General features: G+C 42.0%; 4 protein-coding genes across 4 annotated transcripts; 3 read left to right on the forward strand and 1 right to left on the reverse strand.

The window, feature by feature from the left end:
• Window positions 1–8,074: 8,074 nt before the first annotated feature.
• On the forward strand, window positions 8,075–8,680 carry DFL_000407 (uncharacterized protein; the record flags this gene model as incomplete). The annotated part of the gene is made up of 3 exons (XM_067633103.1): window positions 8,075–8,101; window positions 8,164–8,351; window positions 8,410–8,680. The coding sequence occupies 3 exons, from the start codon at window positions 8,075–8,077 to the stop codon at window positions 8,678–8,680; spliced, it is 486 nt and encodes a 161-aa protein (XP_067494940.1).
• A 1,401-nt stretch (window positions 8,681–10,081) lies between these two features.
• DFL_000408 (uncharacterized protein) lies at window positions 10,082–10,870 on the forward strand (the record flags this gene model as incomplete). Its single annotated transcript, XM_067633115.1, has 1 exon — window positions 10,082–10,870. The coding sequence occupies one exon, from the start codon at window positions 10,082–10,084 to the stop codon at window positions 10,868–10,870; it is 789 nt and encodes a 262-aa protein (XP_067494941.1).
• A 4,551-nt stretch (window positions 10,871–15,421) lies between these two features.
• On the reverse strand, window positions 15,422–16,170 carry DFL_000409 (uncharacterized protein; the record flags this gene model as incomplete). The annotated part of the gene is made up of 4 exons (XM_067633126.1): window positions 15,422–15,710; window positions 15,774–15,880; window positions 15,938–16,006; window positions 16,108–16,170. 4 exons carry the CDS (start codon window positions 16,168–16,170, stop codon window positions 15,422–15,424), a joined length of 528 nt encoding a protein of 175 aa, XP_067494942.1.
• A 1,092-nt stretch (window positions 16,171–17,262) lies between these two features.
• On the forward strand, window positions 17,263–18,102 carry DFL_000410 (uncharacterized protein; the record flags this gene model as incomplete). The annotated part of the gene is made up of 1 exon (XM_067633138.1): window positions 17,263–18,102. The coding sequence occupies one exon, from the start codon at window positions 17,263–17,265 to the stop codon at window positions 18,100–18,102; it is 840 nt and encodes a 279-aa protein (XP_067494943.1).
• Between the last annotated feature and the right edge of the window lie 162 nt (window positions 18,103–18,264).

Consider the following 18,264-nt stretch of genomic DNA (forward strand, 5'->3'; position numbering starts at 1 on the left):
TTATAAAAGGCGAGTGTGGCGAGATATGAAGTCTAAAGATTTAGTAATTACAGACTAATTATAGATCTTTACTAATCTTAAAATATAATACTATAATATAATTCCTAACATTTATTCCGATCTTTATTTTAGTATATTTGTAGGATCTAGAGGAGGTTGATATAGAACTTTAAAAGGTCTGGAAAGAGAATTCCTAGGCCTAGGCAAGTTGGCGAGGTTTTTAGATATGTTTGCTCTATAGATTAATGTTTGCTTTAACTAGAAAACTAAGTTTTTAATTAGAAGTATAAAGGTAAGAGATACTACGTGAGATCGTTCCGTCGGGCGGGAAGTAGCATGGGAGCTTCTACAGCGCTGTATAAGCTCCTCCCAAAACCTGAGGATTCAATATAAGCTATCATTTCCATGTTCTACAGTATATAGCTCCAGCAGCCCGTGGCTGTACCCTTGAAGCAATATACAGGGTGTGCATGCATAACTAACAGAATTCAGATTTTTTAATTTAATTAGAAGCATAAAGCTAAGGAATACTACATGAGATTGTTCTGTCGGGCGGGAAGTAGTATGGGAGCTTTTATAGCGCTGTATAAGCTCCTCCTAAAACCTGAGGATTTAATATAAGCTATTATTTTCATGTTTTATAGTATATAGCTCCAGCAGCCCGTGGCTGTACCCCTGAAGCAATATATAATATATATATGTATAGTTAACAATATTCAGATTTTTTTAATCATGTATGATAAACTGAAGCTTTTTTTTTAAAATACTAAAATTTATTTTGTTAGCTTTATAAATCTCTTTTCCGAAATCATACATCTTTGTACTAAAACTATATTGTAACTTGTAAAATTACTTAGATTTTAAATTAAGACTTTAAAATTAAAGCCCCCCTTATTTGATTATATAAGATGGCAGATGGAGATTATGGTTCTTGTACGGTTAAGTTTAAGGCCTTCTCGCAACTATGGATAGTTGATTAAATTTGAACTGAACTTTTAATATCTGGGGCTAGCTTTAACCTAGTATGGCTGGTGTTACGTAAAGACGTTGAATAGATTTTTAGGAGTTAGACACTGCCTGTCTTTATAAAAACTGAGGTTGGTACTGGAACTGTTTGGTTGGTGATTCTTGAAAAAGTTCGTCTTCTTCCTTATTTTGCTTATATTACAAAAGAGCTTAATGACCCCCTTTCCGCCATTATTGACCTAGATAACGATGATGATTATAAAGCGGCTGTATGAGCCCGCGAGACGAAGATTTGCGCTATTGACGAGATGGTAACTGCCTTCGGTAAAAAACTAAAGTCGAAAGAAAAAGCCAAGATTTTAAAGGTTAGGGCTTCTATTGAGGATGCTATTACTAATAGTGCCGATGCGGACTCTGACGTAGCGGTTAAAGCGCTTGATTAGCTTTATTTGGGTTAAAAAGTCCCTAAAAGGGTAAGGAAGAGAGAGTTAAAATTTTTAGTTAACCTGGAACTAAATTAGGAAGAACTTGGTAAGTTTCCCAGAGATCTGTTTAGGCCTTTCTGCCTATTTAGGTTTTTTTTAAAATCTAAAACTAATATAATTTGTTTATAGACTGGGCTAAGAAACGGGTTTGAACTGTTTGTAACCCTCCGAGGTTGGTACTGGGCTGGTTAGTCGAACTAGATACTAATCTTGGTGTTTTGGTTGTTGGAAATCTGCCAACTGCTTTAGTAGATTTCTGATATAATACGGCAGACGTTGTTAAGTTCACTGGTTTGCTTAAACAGCTAACTTTGGCTAGTTTGAAATTATTCTTCAATGATCTCCTTCAGGTCGGTGAAGAGCTAAGGTCGGTCTGGGGGTTCATGGAGGATAGAACGGTAGAATATAATCTACCAGAAAATGAACCTGTGGTAACGGCTATAATAGTTGGTGGAGGGATTAATGTAGTTCTTGCTGGTATGTATTTGCGTATTAATGTAGATGTTTTGACTTGGTTGGTTTATTATCAAGATTTGAAGGCTGCATATTTGGTTGTGGTCTTTTACAGAGCTGGTGGAGCTGATTTACTACTTTTAGCGCGTCGACTTTGGCTTGATGCCCCAGATTTTATTTGATTGTATTGTATTGAAAGATTGGGTTATTTTTAGACCCTATATATGTATTTTATATATTTGGAATGAAAACTGCTCGAGGCCTATATGGCCTAGCTAGGAAGAACTTCAGAACTGCGCTGGTTAGCAGTTCGATTAATCAATATTTCCATATGTGGTGTTTTTGTGGAATACTAAGTTCGCGATGATAGTTTAATAGTGAGAACATTATTACCCAATTGGGATCTGCACAGCGCTTTAACATTCTACTTAAAAAAGATATTATATATTATATTTCACATATTAAATTAAGATATTTAGCCCTTTTTTTTATTTCTTTTTAAATAATTATCAGGATATTCGTAAAGTTTCACTGTACGTCGATATCGAACTAAGATATCTTTATCATTTTATCAAATCTTCAAAATTTAGTCTTTATTATTAGCTAGTACGTATAGTACCTGAATAAGCCTCTGTCATACCTAGAAAGCTACAGACTAAAAGTGCCAAAGTCACTAAAAAACAAATTAAGGCCCGGGTAAAAGCGATACATCGGGAACCAGCATCAGCAGCACTACTAGCAATTCATACAGAAACCTCAGAAGTCGACACATCCTCTACAGTAGAAACAGAAAAATTTTCAGACTTATCTCAGGAGGATTTAATATAATTACTTTTTAAAACACAATAGCCCGTTCTTATTATTAACTGGGATTAGCGGAGTACTAATCCGTCTTCATTCTCTATTCACCTTTTATATAGGAACTAATTTTTTTCAAAGCTATTTTGAATAATCCGGCAGAAGCGGATACGGAGCCTCCAGCAAAACCAGTAAACCAGGTAAAAGTAGACACAGAGCTTATAACAAAACCAACAGAACCAGCAAAACCACAAGAGACTTTAATAGAGTCACCCACAATTCCGACATTTCAACAACATCAATTAGAGAAAAAGACGGGACGTCGTTTATTAAAAAAATCAAATAAGTTAATATTTAAATAATTCTTTTATTTTCATATGGGCTCGTACTGAACTGATATAAGCAGATTCAAACCTAACAACAGTTATCCGAGCAGCATCTGAGGTCTCCAGTATTATACTATCTTAATCCATTTTTTAATCAGGTTGTACGGAACTGCTCGAGATAACCTTAGTCATAAGTCGTTCCCGTAAAAACTGAACTAAGACAACGAATATTCTATTGATATATACTGAATATTTTAATCTTATTTGCATAGATTTTTATGTTTATTACATTACAAAAAATCTATTCCCGGATATTAGAGAGGTTCGAGATGTCTGAGAATAGATATTTGCCTCTCGTAGTCTTACTTCAACCTTTTTTCTAAAGTTAGTTTAAGTATAAATTAAACAGTTTTTTTTAAGTTTTTAAGGTTATGTAGCAGACGTTGCTCGAAAGATTATCGAGTTTGAATATGTCCTCTTCTTCTCTATACCGACTCGAGCAAAACAAGTCAAATATCTTTTAAAAAAAAACAGGTTTCTTTCTAAGAAGGATTTCTGGGATGTAAGTTAGCTAAATATTCAAGGCTGTAGCAGTTCTGTATTAATTTTAATAGAAGCTGAGTTTGCTACTGTTCTCTTCTTTAGTTATACCTCAAGTACTAATTCGATATTTCTGTAATATTTTTAATAGTTATTGGGTTAAAAATCCGACGTTATATCGAAAAGTAAATGGTATTATTATCTTCTGAGTTGCTACAGTTCTGTGGGGGGCTTTAAAAAGACTTAAAACTGGTACTGTCGATTTAAGTTGTACTTTAAAATCTTTAAATGGATAACGTAAGTAGAATCTATTTATTCATGGAGATACGAGGCTGACGCAGGGCCACTCCAGACTAATACATAATCTATTTAGAATTCTGAAGAACTCGTCGAGAATTATATTAAATCAATATCATATCGATGCTGTTGGTACTGATTAAGCAGAAATTAGACGCGTTTGGGATTTTCAAAGATAAGCACTACGTCGTTAGTATTTCAGAGGATACTTAAGAATTATTAGATATGGAGGATGCTTTAGTTTTATAAATTGAAAAAAATATTAAATTGGTAAAAGGTGCTGATAACTTACGAGAGGCCTGTACAGATTTAGAGGGTGTTACTGAAGATCTTTAAGAGGCCGATGCATCTTCCTTTCTTTCCTTTCATTCTGAACTTGATATCCTTAACTAAATTATTGATTTCTTGTTTATTTAATGATGTTATGGTTCTGTATATATCTTTTCCGTTACGAAACGTGTAGTCTGGTTCTTATGAGATATTTGACTGAAAAGTTTAATGTTTATTGTGATTTTTTTAACTGTATTTTTATTATTTTAGATGGTCGTATATAGTGCCTCCGTAGATCCGAATAAGACGCGTCCGATGGAGATTATTTTTGAGATGGAAACCGTTCCTTAGGATGTAAATTGTTTTTTAGAATGGAAATCACTCCATCCGATGCAAGCCCTTCTTAGGATGGAACGGGCTCCTTAGGATGGAAAGGGTTCCTTAGGATGGAAAGGGCTCCTTAGGATGGAAAGGGCTTCTTAGGATGGAAGGGCTCCACCCGGAAGGCAGGTTTCCATCCTGCCCATCTTGCCCATCTTGCCTTAGGATGGGCAGGATGGAGCAGGATGGAAATGTGTTTTTTTCCTGATGCTGTTTAGGTTTTACACGATCTTGGAGCCCTCTTTGGGCAAAAAGCTTTCCACTGTTGGTAAGCAACAACGAACTAGAATACCTATGGATATCTAAGTCATCTTGATAGAAACTAAACACGCCTAACCTCGGGCGCGAAATCGTTGCATTGCATCCTATTTCATAGTATATCTATTCGCAGATATATTGGTAGAGCTGTCTATACCTACATAACTGTTAAACTTCGCGACTATTCCGCAGCCGGTTCACCTTTTCGATCATTCGCATATTCTTTTGGCCATGACTACTTCTAGACTCATCAATATTGCCAACTTGTAGTCCTTATGGTAATTATCTTTTCGGAGAGCGTAATTTCGGAATTGCCGGTACCCGTGCCAGAAATCTTAGCCATTCGGAACGGTTGAGCATAGACAAGAGCACTGGACATTATACCTTTGGCCAAAAGACGTAAAAGACGATCCAGGAATATTATGGTCTAAAGCCTATCGTGAACTTGTGGAGCCATATCTTCTCCCGCCGAAAAGTAAAGGTTTTGAAGTTTACGCAGACGCAAAAAGCGGGGTAGGTTGGATTTACTTGAGAGTTTTCAGAGGGAAGAGTGAATCCTACGAGGATTTAAAAAAGATCGGTCGACTTTTTGTGGATAAGGTAAGGAGTTACCGTTTTTGAACTTTGCATCCCTTTTGATCAGCTGAAAGGAGAATGCCGGTGAGGTGGATACAATAGTACAATATAACGGCACCACCGTGATACACTCATAATTATGATTACAAATGTATTCTATTGCTAACGCCCCAACTAGATCAAGAACTACTCGGCGGTATATTCGTCTCTTGGAGACGGTTTGAAACAGGCCTAGGAAGCCCGTGGTTGCGGGTGCCACTAAAGCAGAAACAAGCAAGGCGTTCTATCGATCCTTTACCAAGGGGCCTATTAGAAAATACAAGGCCCAAGAAACTTCCTGCGGCTAGATACCAGCAAACGGCCTCCAGATTTGAAAGTGCAAACCGTCGTATTTTTCGAGGACATAATAATCAAAGAAAAAGATCAGGCGCCACAGTGAAAAAGATCGAGAGAACAGGTAAGGGGATGCAAGTCTTACCTCAGCCACCGTCAATCAAAACGAAGTACCGAGACCTAAAGAATTTCGGCGAATATTATTACTACACCGCTATAGGGCCCGGGCAGGTGGTTTATGTGATAGATGGCGGTTTCGATGCCTCACACTCAGTAGGTGCTTAGCCCTTTTAACTTACTTTAGTGTGTGGTTCTATGGTCTGCAGGGAAAATTGGGTTTTATTCAATAGCCTTGGGAGCCAGATTATTGGTTTGAACTTAGAAAGAGTTTAGCCGAGCGGATGAAGAAATGGTGCAGATACGCTGACAGTGAAAATTCACTAGCAATTCTACAAAACGAATGTTCAGGACTAGATATTTGCAGGAAGTTTCCTTGGGATGAGAAATCAGATGATTTCAGTTATCATGGTACCGGCGTCATTAGTAAGATTGTCGGGATCGCACCGGAAGCCGAAATAGTCATAGTGCCTTATCGCAATGGCCGCGGACTAACTACCCATATCCAACTCATGCTAATGTTGATCGAAATACGTCGTCACATCCAAAAGTATAATTCGGACAAAAATTGTATAATCAACATGTCTGTTGCTTGGTTATCCCTCGATGGATTTACAAAACGTTTCCTTGTCAATTTCCTTAAGTGGGCCAAGCGTAATAAGGTTATCCTGGTCGTCCCTTCTGGAAATTTGAGATCGGTAAGGTCACATAATTAGTTTGCGTATTATACATATATTCATTATCAACGGGTCTTGTTGCGTGAGCCTTCTAGGCATTTCTATATCTCGAGATGCCCGCACGCATTCACGGCCATCTACAACAGATCTTGAGTTCTGAACAAGGCTGTGTGATACTAATAGTATGCTGTGTGTGTTTTAGGGCGTTCCGATAACACATTACCCAGCAGCAATCTTAAGTGAGGAGAAGAATATTAGAAACGAGTTGTTGTTGAAGGAGGTGTAGACTTAAGCTTGACGGGAACGTCCAGTAAAGTCCACCAATCTGCACCATATGTGAAAGTATCGGCACCATCTAAAGAGATTAACACTACAGTTCCACCGAAGGATCCTTATATGGGACGCGGTAGGGCGTTTGAGGCACCGGGTACCCTAGGCACCGGGTACCCTAGGCATTCGCGCAACGAATGGAACATCTGTCGGTGAGTACATCTCAATCTCTACAACATCAACCCGCCGCCATTGGCAGCCATGCCCAAACTATTCTGGCTTTTTAGCTATGGGATTGGGTTCATTTTAATGAAAGAGGGGGTTTTGGCTGACAACCTGTGCTCCAAATAGTCGTACCAACAGTTTCCAGAATGATTGCAATGTGGCTTTCACCAGGGGTATTCACAATCAACGACGTTGTTGAGGGGATGTATGAGTTAGCATATAATCGCACGAAGAATGGTCCAAAGTATTATACAACGGGATAACGCCTGATCAATGGCCCAAAAGAAACATGATTACGGCATCATCGCCTAGATACTTAAGTAGGAGGTATCATAGCGAGGGGTTTGGAGCATCAGTCCTACATTGAGCTCCTCATAAATACTCTATCAGCATCTCCAAGGTTCCTCTACCAGCCTTGGCTCCATCACTATATAGCTATTTATGTAGTTTTTTTCGTAATAGATGAGGGTATGATCTGCACTGTAATTGATTGCCACTTTTCAACACGGAAGCTACTGTTGCGTATTTTAAGGAGGAAATCTTCTATTAAAACATCACCCTTCCAAGCTCTTAAACAATCTTCATATTCTCTTCACCACCATCATCCTATCAAGTCTTTGACTGTTTCCATATTCTCATCCTCTCTACCCTTGCTTTGATCAAATCCTAGCCGCCCTCCGGCTTCCCCCGCGCCCACCAAACCGATTTCTGCCTTAAGAGCGGGATAGAGGGTCGACATAGCATATAGCTAGAACCTTACTCATATACTGTGAGTCCTTATATCTAAAGATTATATCTATACCAAAGCTTCAAGGCCTTAACTGCTTTGTCATGACCTCAACTTCTCCTCCTTACCGATAGAAATCACTAACCGTGCTTCTCGTTAATTTAGCGTTGAGATTGAGCAAATTCGCCTTTGAGATCATTGCTTCGTCCTACTAAACCCCAGACCAGCAGTTCTCTGCTAATTAGACCTCTTTCACAACTGCCCATCTCTCTGTCAACCGAAAGCCCGACATCCATCTTCAACATTCCCCGATCTCTCCCGCTCGGCTATCATCCCTTGTCCAATTCAAACTCATTCCACTGCACCCCTCTCAAAATGTGCAAGTCCATCTATACCTTCCAAGTAAGTTATTTTCCTTGATATTAGCACGCTTTATCTTAGGATATATTCTTACAGAAATCTAGTGTCATCATACATCTGTTGCAGAGCCTCAAACTGGGCTGCACTCCACCCCAGGAGAGTGCCGTTGTGGCAGATTTGATGGCAGAAAAATAGTCAAATTTCTCTGTCCCGGTTGTATGTTGTTCAACAGAGCCGCTGTCAACCCTCCTCAGCTCACTTGGTTGATTGAACAACAAAAGAATACTGCGGAGTACCTTCGCCGTATCCCACCAAATGTATCTTTTCGTTGCTGACCGAATATACTGTAGGATCATTCTCACCGGCTCTTTCTCGGACAACAACAAGAAAATCACACCCGGGGCTGTTGACCACAAATCTGGAAATTCTTCCGGCCCATTGTCTCCACCAGAGCCAGTCGATCAAAACTTTCGCCCTACTAGCTATGCCGCCGCTGTTCGAGGGAAACCCGGTACCCAACAGTCAACCATCCAAAAGGGTACCGGCACCGAAGATCAGCAAATCCAACAGAAGAACTACCGTCAGCAGTATGGTAGAATATATTCAGGGGAACCGGGGTAAATTACTCCATTCACCCCTCTTTCTTGGAATCCTTTACTCTCACCGGCTAGGCTCAGAGATACAATACTAGTGTTTGCACATAGAACTCATTTCCACTAACGGAAACGGTTTGATAGGTTCACTCCAGGGCATTGTTTCTGTTAACATTTTTCCATCCTCTCTCCGCTGGCTGTTGGCCGATCCTTGATCTCATTGGTCATCTGCACTATACGGGAGGTGCAGTCGTCGTTACTTACTTCATATTTCTATTCTCCATAACGTTTCCCTCACTGCCTCGATATACTCCGGTCTCGGCTCCGTCCCTATCTCAACGGTTCTCGTGTCTCTCCGATGAGTTTCCGGAAGTAATTCTGGATCACATCGTTAGCATGATATGCCTTCTCATTTTGTCTACCTTGTATCTCTCATCGGGATAGCCGTATCCTAAGCTTGTATGTAGCGGATTTCTCTCCCTCTCTGCCAGTGATTCTATTCTGTTTTAAAGAGCTAGCTTACCACGTTCCAGCTAGATCGTGAGTAACCTCCCTCCCTATATCTTTATCCTTTCCTACCGAGCCGTCCCAATCATTCTTCCTTCCGCCCCCTCTCACCCCAAAAGCTACAATTTATGATATTAGCGCTATCTATTCACTTGATACCTTACTCTTCCTTCGATAGAAGGAAGCCCTCGAGCTACTTTCCATACTGTTACGTGTACAGCAAGTCAAATTTGATCCCTCCGCCGTACATTTTCTTGCGAATTGAGGATATCAAAGGCCAATGCACTTTGTCCTTCTTGCTGGAGCTGTGACGTCGACTTGCCTATATCACGCCATCCCTGAATCCATAACCAGTGACATTTAGATTTTTATCAAGCGTCAAAATCATAATGAAACCTTCCATCCATTCACCAACACCCTCATATACAGCACTCTAGCTCTAGCTATCCCCTTCGACACCACTCTACCATCCAACGGTAATACGAAACCTACATGACCATGTCACTTTCTCATTGGGATCGTGATATTTACATTCCTGGTTTCAATACAACGGCATCTCTTGCTTCTATTATCTACGTCATCATTATCTCTTACTTTCTTTCCTTCGGTTGTTTTCTTATGTATACGAAGCGACCTTCCCTTACCAGTCGCATCTAGTGATTCAAATAACGATCGGATCATCCTCAGCAGTCCTGGAAGCAAACTGTATTCTTCTCATCCTTTGGTATCTTGCAGTCTCAGCTTTTACATAATCGTCCTCCTAGCTCCGTGTAAGCTTTGATATTCTCCGAATTATCACTTCGACTATATCCAGAGCTCCATCTAACCACTCCTTTCTTCGACCTACACGACACGAGCAGAACTCTCCACCCTCTGGGTTCACTTACTGGTCAAAAAAATATTTTGCTAGTCACAATCCACAATGTCTAACGAAAAAGTTCCACCCACGGTCCCTAGTGCCGCCCCAGCCGTTCCACAGGAACAGGCCAACCTCCCCTTGAACGTCATCAAAGAGAGTATCGCTCCAGTTCACCCCAGCTCTGCCGGTGAAAACACCCAAGCCAAGATCCGTACCCAAGTCCTCCGTGGAGCGGATCACCTCACCGGCCTCGCCCGTCACGAATTCAAACGCGACGGTGACTTCGGAGCTCCCCTTCCAAACCCTCCCGGTTTCGAAAACTCCATCCCTCCCACCACCGGTCCAGCCAACCCTAAGGCCGCAGAACTCGATAACAACATCTGCAAAGCCGAATGGTACAAATCTCTCGTCAACTGGCCATTCCCTTACCTCTTCGAGAACTTTCAACAAGGATTCCTCGATGCCAAGACCGATACGGCCAATACTGATCTTGTTGCCGTCACCAAGGGGATCAACTTCATTGAAGATTGTGGGATCCCTCAGAAAGCCTGGGAAGCTCATGCTTACAACGAAGGCGCCAAGTTTGGGAAAGTTTACATGTCTGACAGGGTTGGTCCCAAATCTCGTGTTGTCACCGAAGAGCTCGACCACGCCAAGGTTCCTGGATCTGTACGACCGATGGAGTACCCTCGTGGAGGATTTAAGCAATTCCTGAAGCGAAGGGAGGCTGAAGAGCGAGAAGCGAAAAGGAAGAATATGAATTTTGTGGAGAAAGGATGGGATAGCACTAAGTTTGGTGCTAAGAAGGCTTGGAAGAATCGGAAGCAGATTACTGAGTGCAAGGTTACTTAAGTTGTTGTTCAGTTATAAGTTGAGTCCTCCTACTGACTTCAATTGTGACTGAATAATATGCCCTATTAATGCCTTGACTTGTTTTCTCAAGATTTCTTTACTACCTCGTTACCAATCCTGTTTGGCCCCAACCCCTTGTATGTATCCACTCAGTTATAGAGCCCCCGGCCGCAAGTACTCAATGGGTTCTTGATCCATGCTCTATACGCTCTTCTCCTTGTGTCTATTCACTTCATTTCCAATGATTCTGTATTATTCCACAATTAACCACTGCGTCTTCCATCCTTCCAGTAAATTCGTCCACCCGTCCGATTTCTTCCATCGCGTAGAGATATCCCGATAACTAGTTCCATGGACGCCATGCATATCTGCCAGCTATTCGGTCTTGAGACTCATCCCTTCTTTCCCAACGACCTACCTATAATCTAAATATACCAATACTAGAGTATTACGCTATATAAACACTCCGATCCACCGTTTGCATTATCCCAACCGCAAATGAATTAAAGCGGCCACAATAAGATGCATCGTACATACGAGAGACCTGATATTCATGATATATCACCCTAAAGACCACATCATAATCAATATATCCCAGTAAAGCCACTTTCAGAGGCTACGGAGCCTGACATGAAAAAAAAGTCTCCACGGGTTTACTATATAAATCGAAACCCAGAAGCCACGCCGTAGTCATGCTTACCAACCATTCCTCACTATTTAGATAATATGTATTCTAAGAAAACAATGAGGGCAACACAATTCTGAAGTGGTATGTGTTGGATTTCATTCCAGAGTCCTCAAAAGTCTTGGCACGGTCTCACAAGGGCTTGGCATCGGCCTCGATATGGCATCCCCAACTCGAGAAAAGATCTCCTGTGGATTCGGACGCGATGAGAGCTCTCGTCATAAATCCCTACCTCGAAACATCAACGCCAGAAGTGATATTTTCGGTGAGGGTAACCAGAAGATATGATCTGGGAGGAAACTAGACAGGAAATGAAAGAAATCAGAAAGGAAGTGAAAGAAATCATGGAATTTCTGGTAGCGTCATGTCCCGAATTCGAATGCTCCGGGCAATTATGATGCGACGGTTTGACGATAGACTTATTTTGGAAAGACGGTTACAGAAGGCTGACGGATGATCTGAGCGAGACGGCGGGGGATGATTCCGTACAAAATCAACCAAAAGGTACCACCCATTGTTTTGAAGTACTCATGAATTTTTGCTTTCAAATCCCCTGCCGCCCAGCTTGCTTACCGGTTTGTTATCGGCCTGCCCCGAAGCCTCTCTACTTGCTAATCGATTTGCTAGTTTGCCTACCAGCTTGTTCATTCTTAACTTACATGTGGTTGCCAGTTTCTAATTGATATGAATTAACCTATGAACTAGATTATGCTGGCCTACGAATTGGCCTGTGAACTAATCCGCCTGTCTGCTTGCCTGTCTGTCTGTCCGCCTGCGTGCCTCCTAATTAAATAAATATTTAAACATATGGAAAATAGTAACGTAATCCACCCACCTGCGAGATGTACCCCAACGCGAGATGCTAACTGTGTTGGGATTGAGTGGTTCTCTTCGTCAACCCCTTATCTCTTCCGAAATTTTTATCTTCTTTCTGTAGATTCGTTCTTCTCTGTATTTACCATCGAAATTCATTAATTTTTGCTCAAAGCCTAAGAGTGGGTTTTTTAAATTTATCGAAAATGCCACCGATTCGACGTCGTAATATTGATCCGGAAAAAGAAGAGAGAATTCGTCTAGCATTAAAAACGTTAAAAGTGGGAAAGGTATTATCCCTGAAGCATGCAGCAAAAAATTATAGCGTGCCGGTATTAATACTGGGATACTGATTTGCTGGTCGAATTGCCTGAAAAAACCGCCAATTTCAGCATAAACAACTACTTACCCAGGCTGAAGAAATAGTTTTAGCGAAATATATGGAGAACTTATGGAAGTCCAAATTCCCTTCTAACTACAATATCCTTCGAGCTATGGCAGGGAAAATGGCAGGCAGGCCAGTAGACATAAATTAGTGTTATAAATTTCTGGCACGTTATCTTTAATTAACGACAGTCCATAGTCGCTTATTGGAGTCGAAACGTGGGAAGGCGAATGATGTCGAATCGATGCTACATTAATTTTGTTTTTATAACAAAATCGTGAAAACTCATAAGATTTTGAACGAAAACATATGAAATATGGATGAAAAAGAGTTCATAATTAGGTTTGGAAAGCCTGAAATCATTATAATACCTATATCTTGCAGAAAGCAGCGATTCTGTGCTTATGACGCTACTCGAGAGAGTGTGACTATAGTCGAGTATGTATCAGCGACGGAAGAATATTGTTCTCTGCTCGTTATTTATTCAGGCAAGGTTCACATTTTCGATTAGCATTGTAATTATGAGAAGAAAGAAGGGTGGCTCTAGAGCACTAGTGATAAAGGCATAATAAACGAACATCTTTCTTTAGCTTGATTGAAAAATTACTTTTAACCTACTACCGCTCGAATTGTTGGAGGCTTAAAACGACTACTAATCCTCGACAGTTACAGATTCTACGTTACTACAGACTTTATCAATTTCTGTCTTAAAAACAAAATTATATTTCTTTGTCTTCTGCTGTATTTTATGTACTATCTTTAATTTTTTGACGTCGGATTCTTCAGCTATTACGCCACTGCTTATAAGAGAGAGGTGAACGAATATTTACGTTTTGAGGATGTAGCGATTGGGAAACCTGAATTTAAGAAGCTTATTAACATTGCGCGTACTAAAGCGTTTACGAAATGCTATATTATTGGCGGTTGGAAGGGAGTTAGACTCGTTCCTTTCGACGCTTTATGAGTTTTGGAGAAACTGCCTGAATTTCAAAAGGGGGACCACATCGAATCGCTGTGTGAAATCATTTTAGAATATAAATTACAGCTGCTGTAAGAGTTTGATGTCCAGCCGTTTCCAACGCCCTAATGCTTACGCACGCTGTAGATATATATCGATGCAGTGGATGTATTAACTGCGCTGCATCTTAGTTCTTTACTATAATAGTAATATAATAAAATTATTAAAGTTATAGCTGAATTCTTCCTTAGGCGTAAAGTTCTCGAAGTAACTAATGAAAAGTTAACTAAAGTATTAAAAACAAAACAGAATAAAAAGGAAAAAGGTAAAACTTATTTATCAAAAGCAAAGGTGTTAACGGATGCTAAAATTAAGGCAACTATCGAAGCAGCTAAAAAGCGGGTAACTGCTTAATTTCTGGGGATATCTTTACAAATTTATAACGCTGATAACAGGCAGCTTGATTATGCCTAGTAGTTTTGGATCTGGACCCTGAAGGATCAGTAATACCCGGGGGGGGTTATGGGGGTGCCGGGACGAATTGCGTTATGTTGTTGTATTTTTTTACTTTTTTCAACGAAAACCGTCGATTTTACAAATAATTTATTAATTTTTTTTAATAATAATGTAAAATTAGTTAATTAAAATAGTTTTCACCACCATTTTCACGTTTTCGAGGTCCCGGAGGCATTAAATTTTGAATTTTCGGTGAAAAATAGCATCTCGCGTTGGGGTACATCTCGCAGGTGGGTGGATTACGTTATTATTTTTGCGCGTGTACGTAAACAGCTAATTTACAGGTCAGCTCCCACAATGTTATTACGTATATAGGTAGGTTGGTGGGCAGGTGGGCAAGTCGGTGAACGGGTTGCGAAGTAGGAGGACTATAGGGCAAGCCAATAGCAGGTTGGTAAGCAGACTGGCCATGGGCAACAGGGGGTTTGGAAAGAAACAACGTTCCAATCATGAGTGGTAACTGAAAAAAAAACAGTAGTACCCTTTTGTACGTTATAGGATTTCGTCTGAACACAGTTTATGTTCGAAGCCCCATATCACCTCTGAAGAGGCCCGAGTTTTGGACTGACGGAGAAATATTGACAAACTATTTTGCACGGAAGGAAGTAATCGATACTCGTCGTCAAGGGTTTCGTAAACAAATACGCGCGTAAACATAACGTTGCGACAGATCCACAGGGCTAGCATCATCTGGCACTGGTTTGTCGAACCCGATGCGGAGCACCAAAGATGGACGAGGTATTGAGATCGATCTGAATATCTCCTCGGGTTTCGAAGAATTAAAAAGATATGGCCGTATGGAAGAATTTTGGCCGCTGATGGTATAAATTTGAAGAATCTTTATATAGACCCGAATCCGAGCATGCAGGTTTTACGATTGGAGATTTCGTGGAAGGGAATAATTTTGATTGCTTCTGTAGTATGTTTGTCAAGCAGTAGAGCTGGCCCTAAGCTTTCATGATGTGGGGCAAAGGATAGCATTGTATCCAAATGGAGGAACTGTTCTACGACGGTGTTGGTATCATGGTCCGTACATAGCGGAGCAACGAATACTGAGACATTACGAACCGCGGCTGGTTACTTCTTATGAAACACCTAAAGTATGTACCAGTGCTACAGAAGTCATGGAGAAGAAAGTTTGTATATACATATTAAAGGTATAGTCTCAACTATTTCGAGTAAATTGCTTTTCGATTATACCGAAAGAGCAGCAGCTCCAAAAATTCCCATTACAACGTTTGCAATATCACCGGTAGGTGCCATGGCACCGTTCCCGGTCGGCCTAGGCTGAGATGTTGTAGCGGAGGTCGCGGCAGTACCTCCAGCGCGGGCAGTAGAGCCACCTCCGCTTTGAACAGCACCCGGTGCAGTCGATACCGCGCTGCCCCTGACAGAAATGACTCCTCCGAATGGAAAGGATGGGGTGGATCGCGTACGAGCGTTTGCAGCAGCGCTTTTGAAGGCTACGAGGGTGTTACCGGAGCTGCGGTACTGTCAGCAGGGGTATCGCGACGTGAATTTATTGAGGTTTAACATGAGCACACACGAGGGAGCGTTAATGGCACCGACCATTCCGAGTCGACAGCGTGTACCTTGCGCACGGTAGAAGTACATGGGTTCCGTATTTGCCGAAATTATGGAGAAACTCTCGGACTTTATTGTAGATTTTAGCAAAAACGTCAATAGTAAATTGGTGGAAACAAAGATTACTTGCTCTAGACCCGGTGAAGCCGCTGGGAAAACCCCTCGTGGTAGGGTTGCAAGGATCATTGAACGTTGCTTGAGTGACCGTGTGATACCCGCTGTTGAAAACGATTGAACGGTGTCTTGGCGGTGATAGAATCCGGGGGAAAAGTGAGCCCCGCGTATTCGACACTTACAGTGTGAACTGTCTGAGCGAAGGCCATGGAGGCGAAAGCAGCGAGCGTAAGAAGAAAGCACATTGTGGAACTTGGGTACAGAATGCGAATGTCGATTGGAACAAAAGCTGTACCCAGCGACTCCGCCTCGCAAGACGGCTCGACTTATAGACATTCGGCCACTCAAATCAGCCCCGAGAAGTGGCTCCCTGATCTATTGAATACACCGCCCTAGTTTGTTTGCATATTTGTCTTGTGGAAGACATGTCCCAGTTGGCCGACAAAGGCTCCACGAAGTCGCAAGTTATACTACAGGTGGCTGACCAAAATCGAATGCTGCCGACCGCTAAGAATCATCAAACCGACAGAGATTCCGGACGGAACTAGAGCTTAAAAGGCTAGTTTACAGAGCATCCGCAGCGCAAAATCCAATCGTGGGTTCAAACAAGCTTTTTTTTGACACGGTCCATACCTCTGACACCATGATTGATAAGGAAAATTTGCCAAGAGGAATGGCACTCTCGCTATTCCCAAATGCAGAAATTCTGGAATTGAAACCTTGTTAATAGACAAGACAACCCGGCACGGCCCGCTAGCGTAAATTATATGGTGATCCTTGTTTTGCCGCGATGTCACGCAGTCAGCTTCATCTGAATCGAATGGCACTAGAATATATGGCCTGTGGTGTTCAGAGAGTCCCGTCGCTGCGAGGCGTTGGCGGAATACGCCTGGCCCGAATAGGTCGCGTGGCGCAGCTTTGTTCACCTTTTGGGCAAAACTAAGGATATACAAATTCCAAGGGGAACACAGATGTCTCGCAGTCTCGCGGATGCAATGGATATAATATTTTCTTTTTGACCAAGCGTGCCGACAGCCATGGCTGGTTTTCCATCAACGCAACGACCCAGCCTAGACGGTAGGTGGGGCGATGGCGTGGCTGTACTATGTATGACAAGACTCGCGCCAAACCAAGGTTGACTCTCTGGCTCACAAACCCACTTATCCGACGCGGCTCATCTGCCCTCACTAAAATGCAAGCAAGCCATGATATCCATAAAACCTCACCAGCTCCCCGCAATATATTTATAAATTTTGATTGCTGCGCTCTCTAACGAACGAACAACCTTTGCTATATCGTTCTAAAAGAAGAGTCCGAATATGAAGATGAAAGCAACGATGCCACAGGCCCTCCTCCCCGCCGAGGCTGTCGCCCTGGGTCGTTTCGTTACCAACAAAAAATCACCCGCAGAAGAATTTTTCGACAGCGGGCTTCTTTCGGATAACGTCAGACGCAGCAATGTTCTTGTTACGCTGAGAAATAATTTTCGAGAAGTGCTACGATACACTTCGGGCACCTCAGCCCGGTCGACCTTGACAACGATCGTCTCCTCGCATTCGTCCTTCGAAACTTTGGGTTGCGTTCAGATGGAAAGCCTTGTCAACAAGACCTACCAGCTGGAGAACTCTACTGCCGTTTTCGAAAGCATATGTGAAGATCCCGGCGCTAGGAAATGGCTGATAAAGATGATAGGAAGAGGACGGTCCATTCACATGGTCGTCGGGTTCGAAACAATCATCGATGCGCGTGTTTCTTTCAACAACCACCAAATAAAAGAGAGAGGTGGAGAGATCACGGCGCCGGTATCATCCGCTTTAACTGCCGCTTTAGCCGTCCCCTTCCCACTCACTGATGTGCTGGACGTTGGTGCGGGGGTCTCCGAGACGAAAGGTTGCGAGGTCGACACCAGTTTTTCCGCGCCCGGGGAAATGATCTTCGCGGTCCAGTATCGTAAATTGGAGTTTTCCTGGCTTTCGAGCAAGGATATCGACAAGGCGACTCTGCGAAAGAGTCGGTGGAGGATTAACATTGGTGTCCGAAGTTTGGAAAAGCTCAAAGAAAATGATGTGATCGACGCCCGCCTCGAAGCCGACTCCCCCGATGCGGAAGGCGAGGAGCTTGAGGGCGCGGCGGAAGTTTTGGATATCAAGCCTTTAGGCATTCAACTTTTATGTTGAGAACTCTGATGGGCGATATTAAGATTGGGCCTCCTGCGAGAGGTAGAGGGTTGTATTTTACAATTAAAACCTCTGGCTTTGCGGATATTTCAGGTGTTGTTCGTTAGATGCGTTAACTTTTCGTATCACTCTATGTGAGATTCTGTAATAGCATGTGCATTC

The sequence above is a fragment of the Arthrobotrys flagrans genome, assembly GCF_004000055.1.
Source record: "Arthrobotrys flagrans strain CBS H-5679 chromosome Unknown unitig_15, whole genome shotgun sequence".
NCBI lineage: Eukaryota > Fungi > Ascomycota > Orbiliomycetes > Orbiliales > Orbiliaceae > Arthrobotrys > Arthrobotrys flagrans.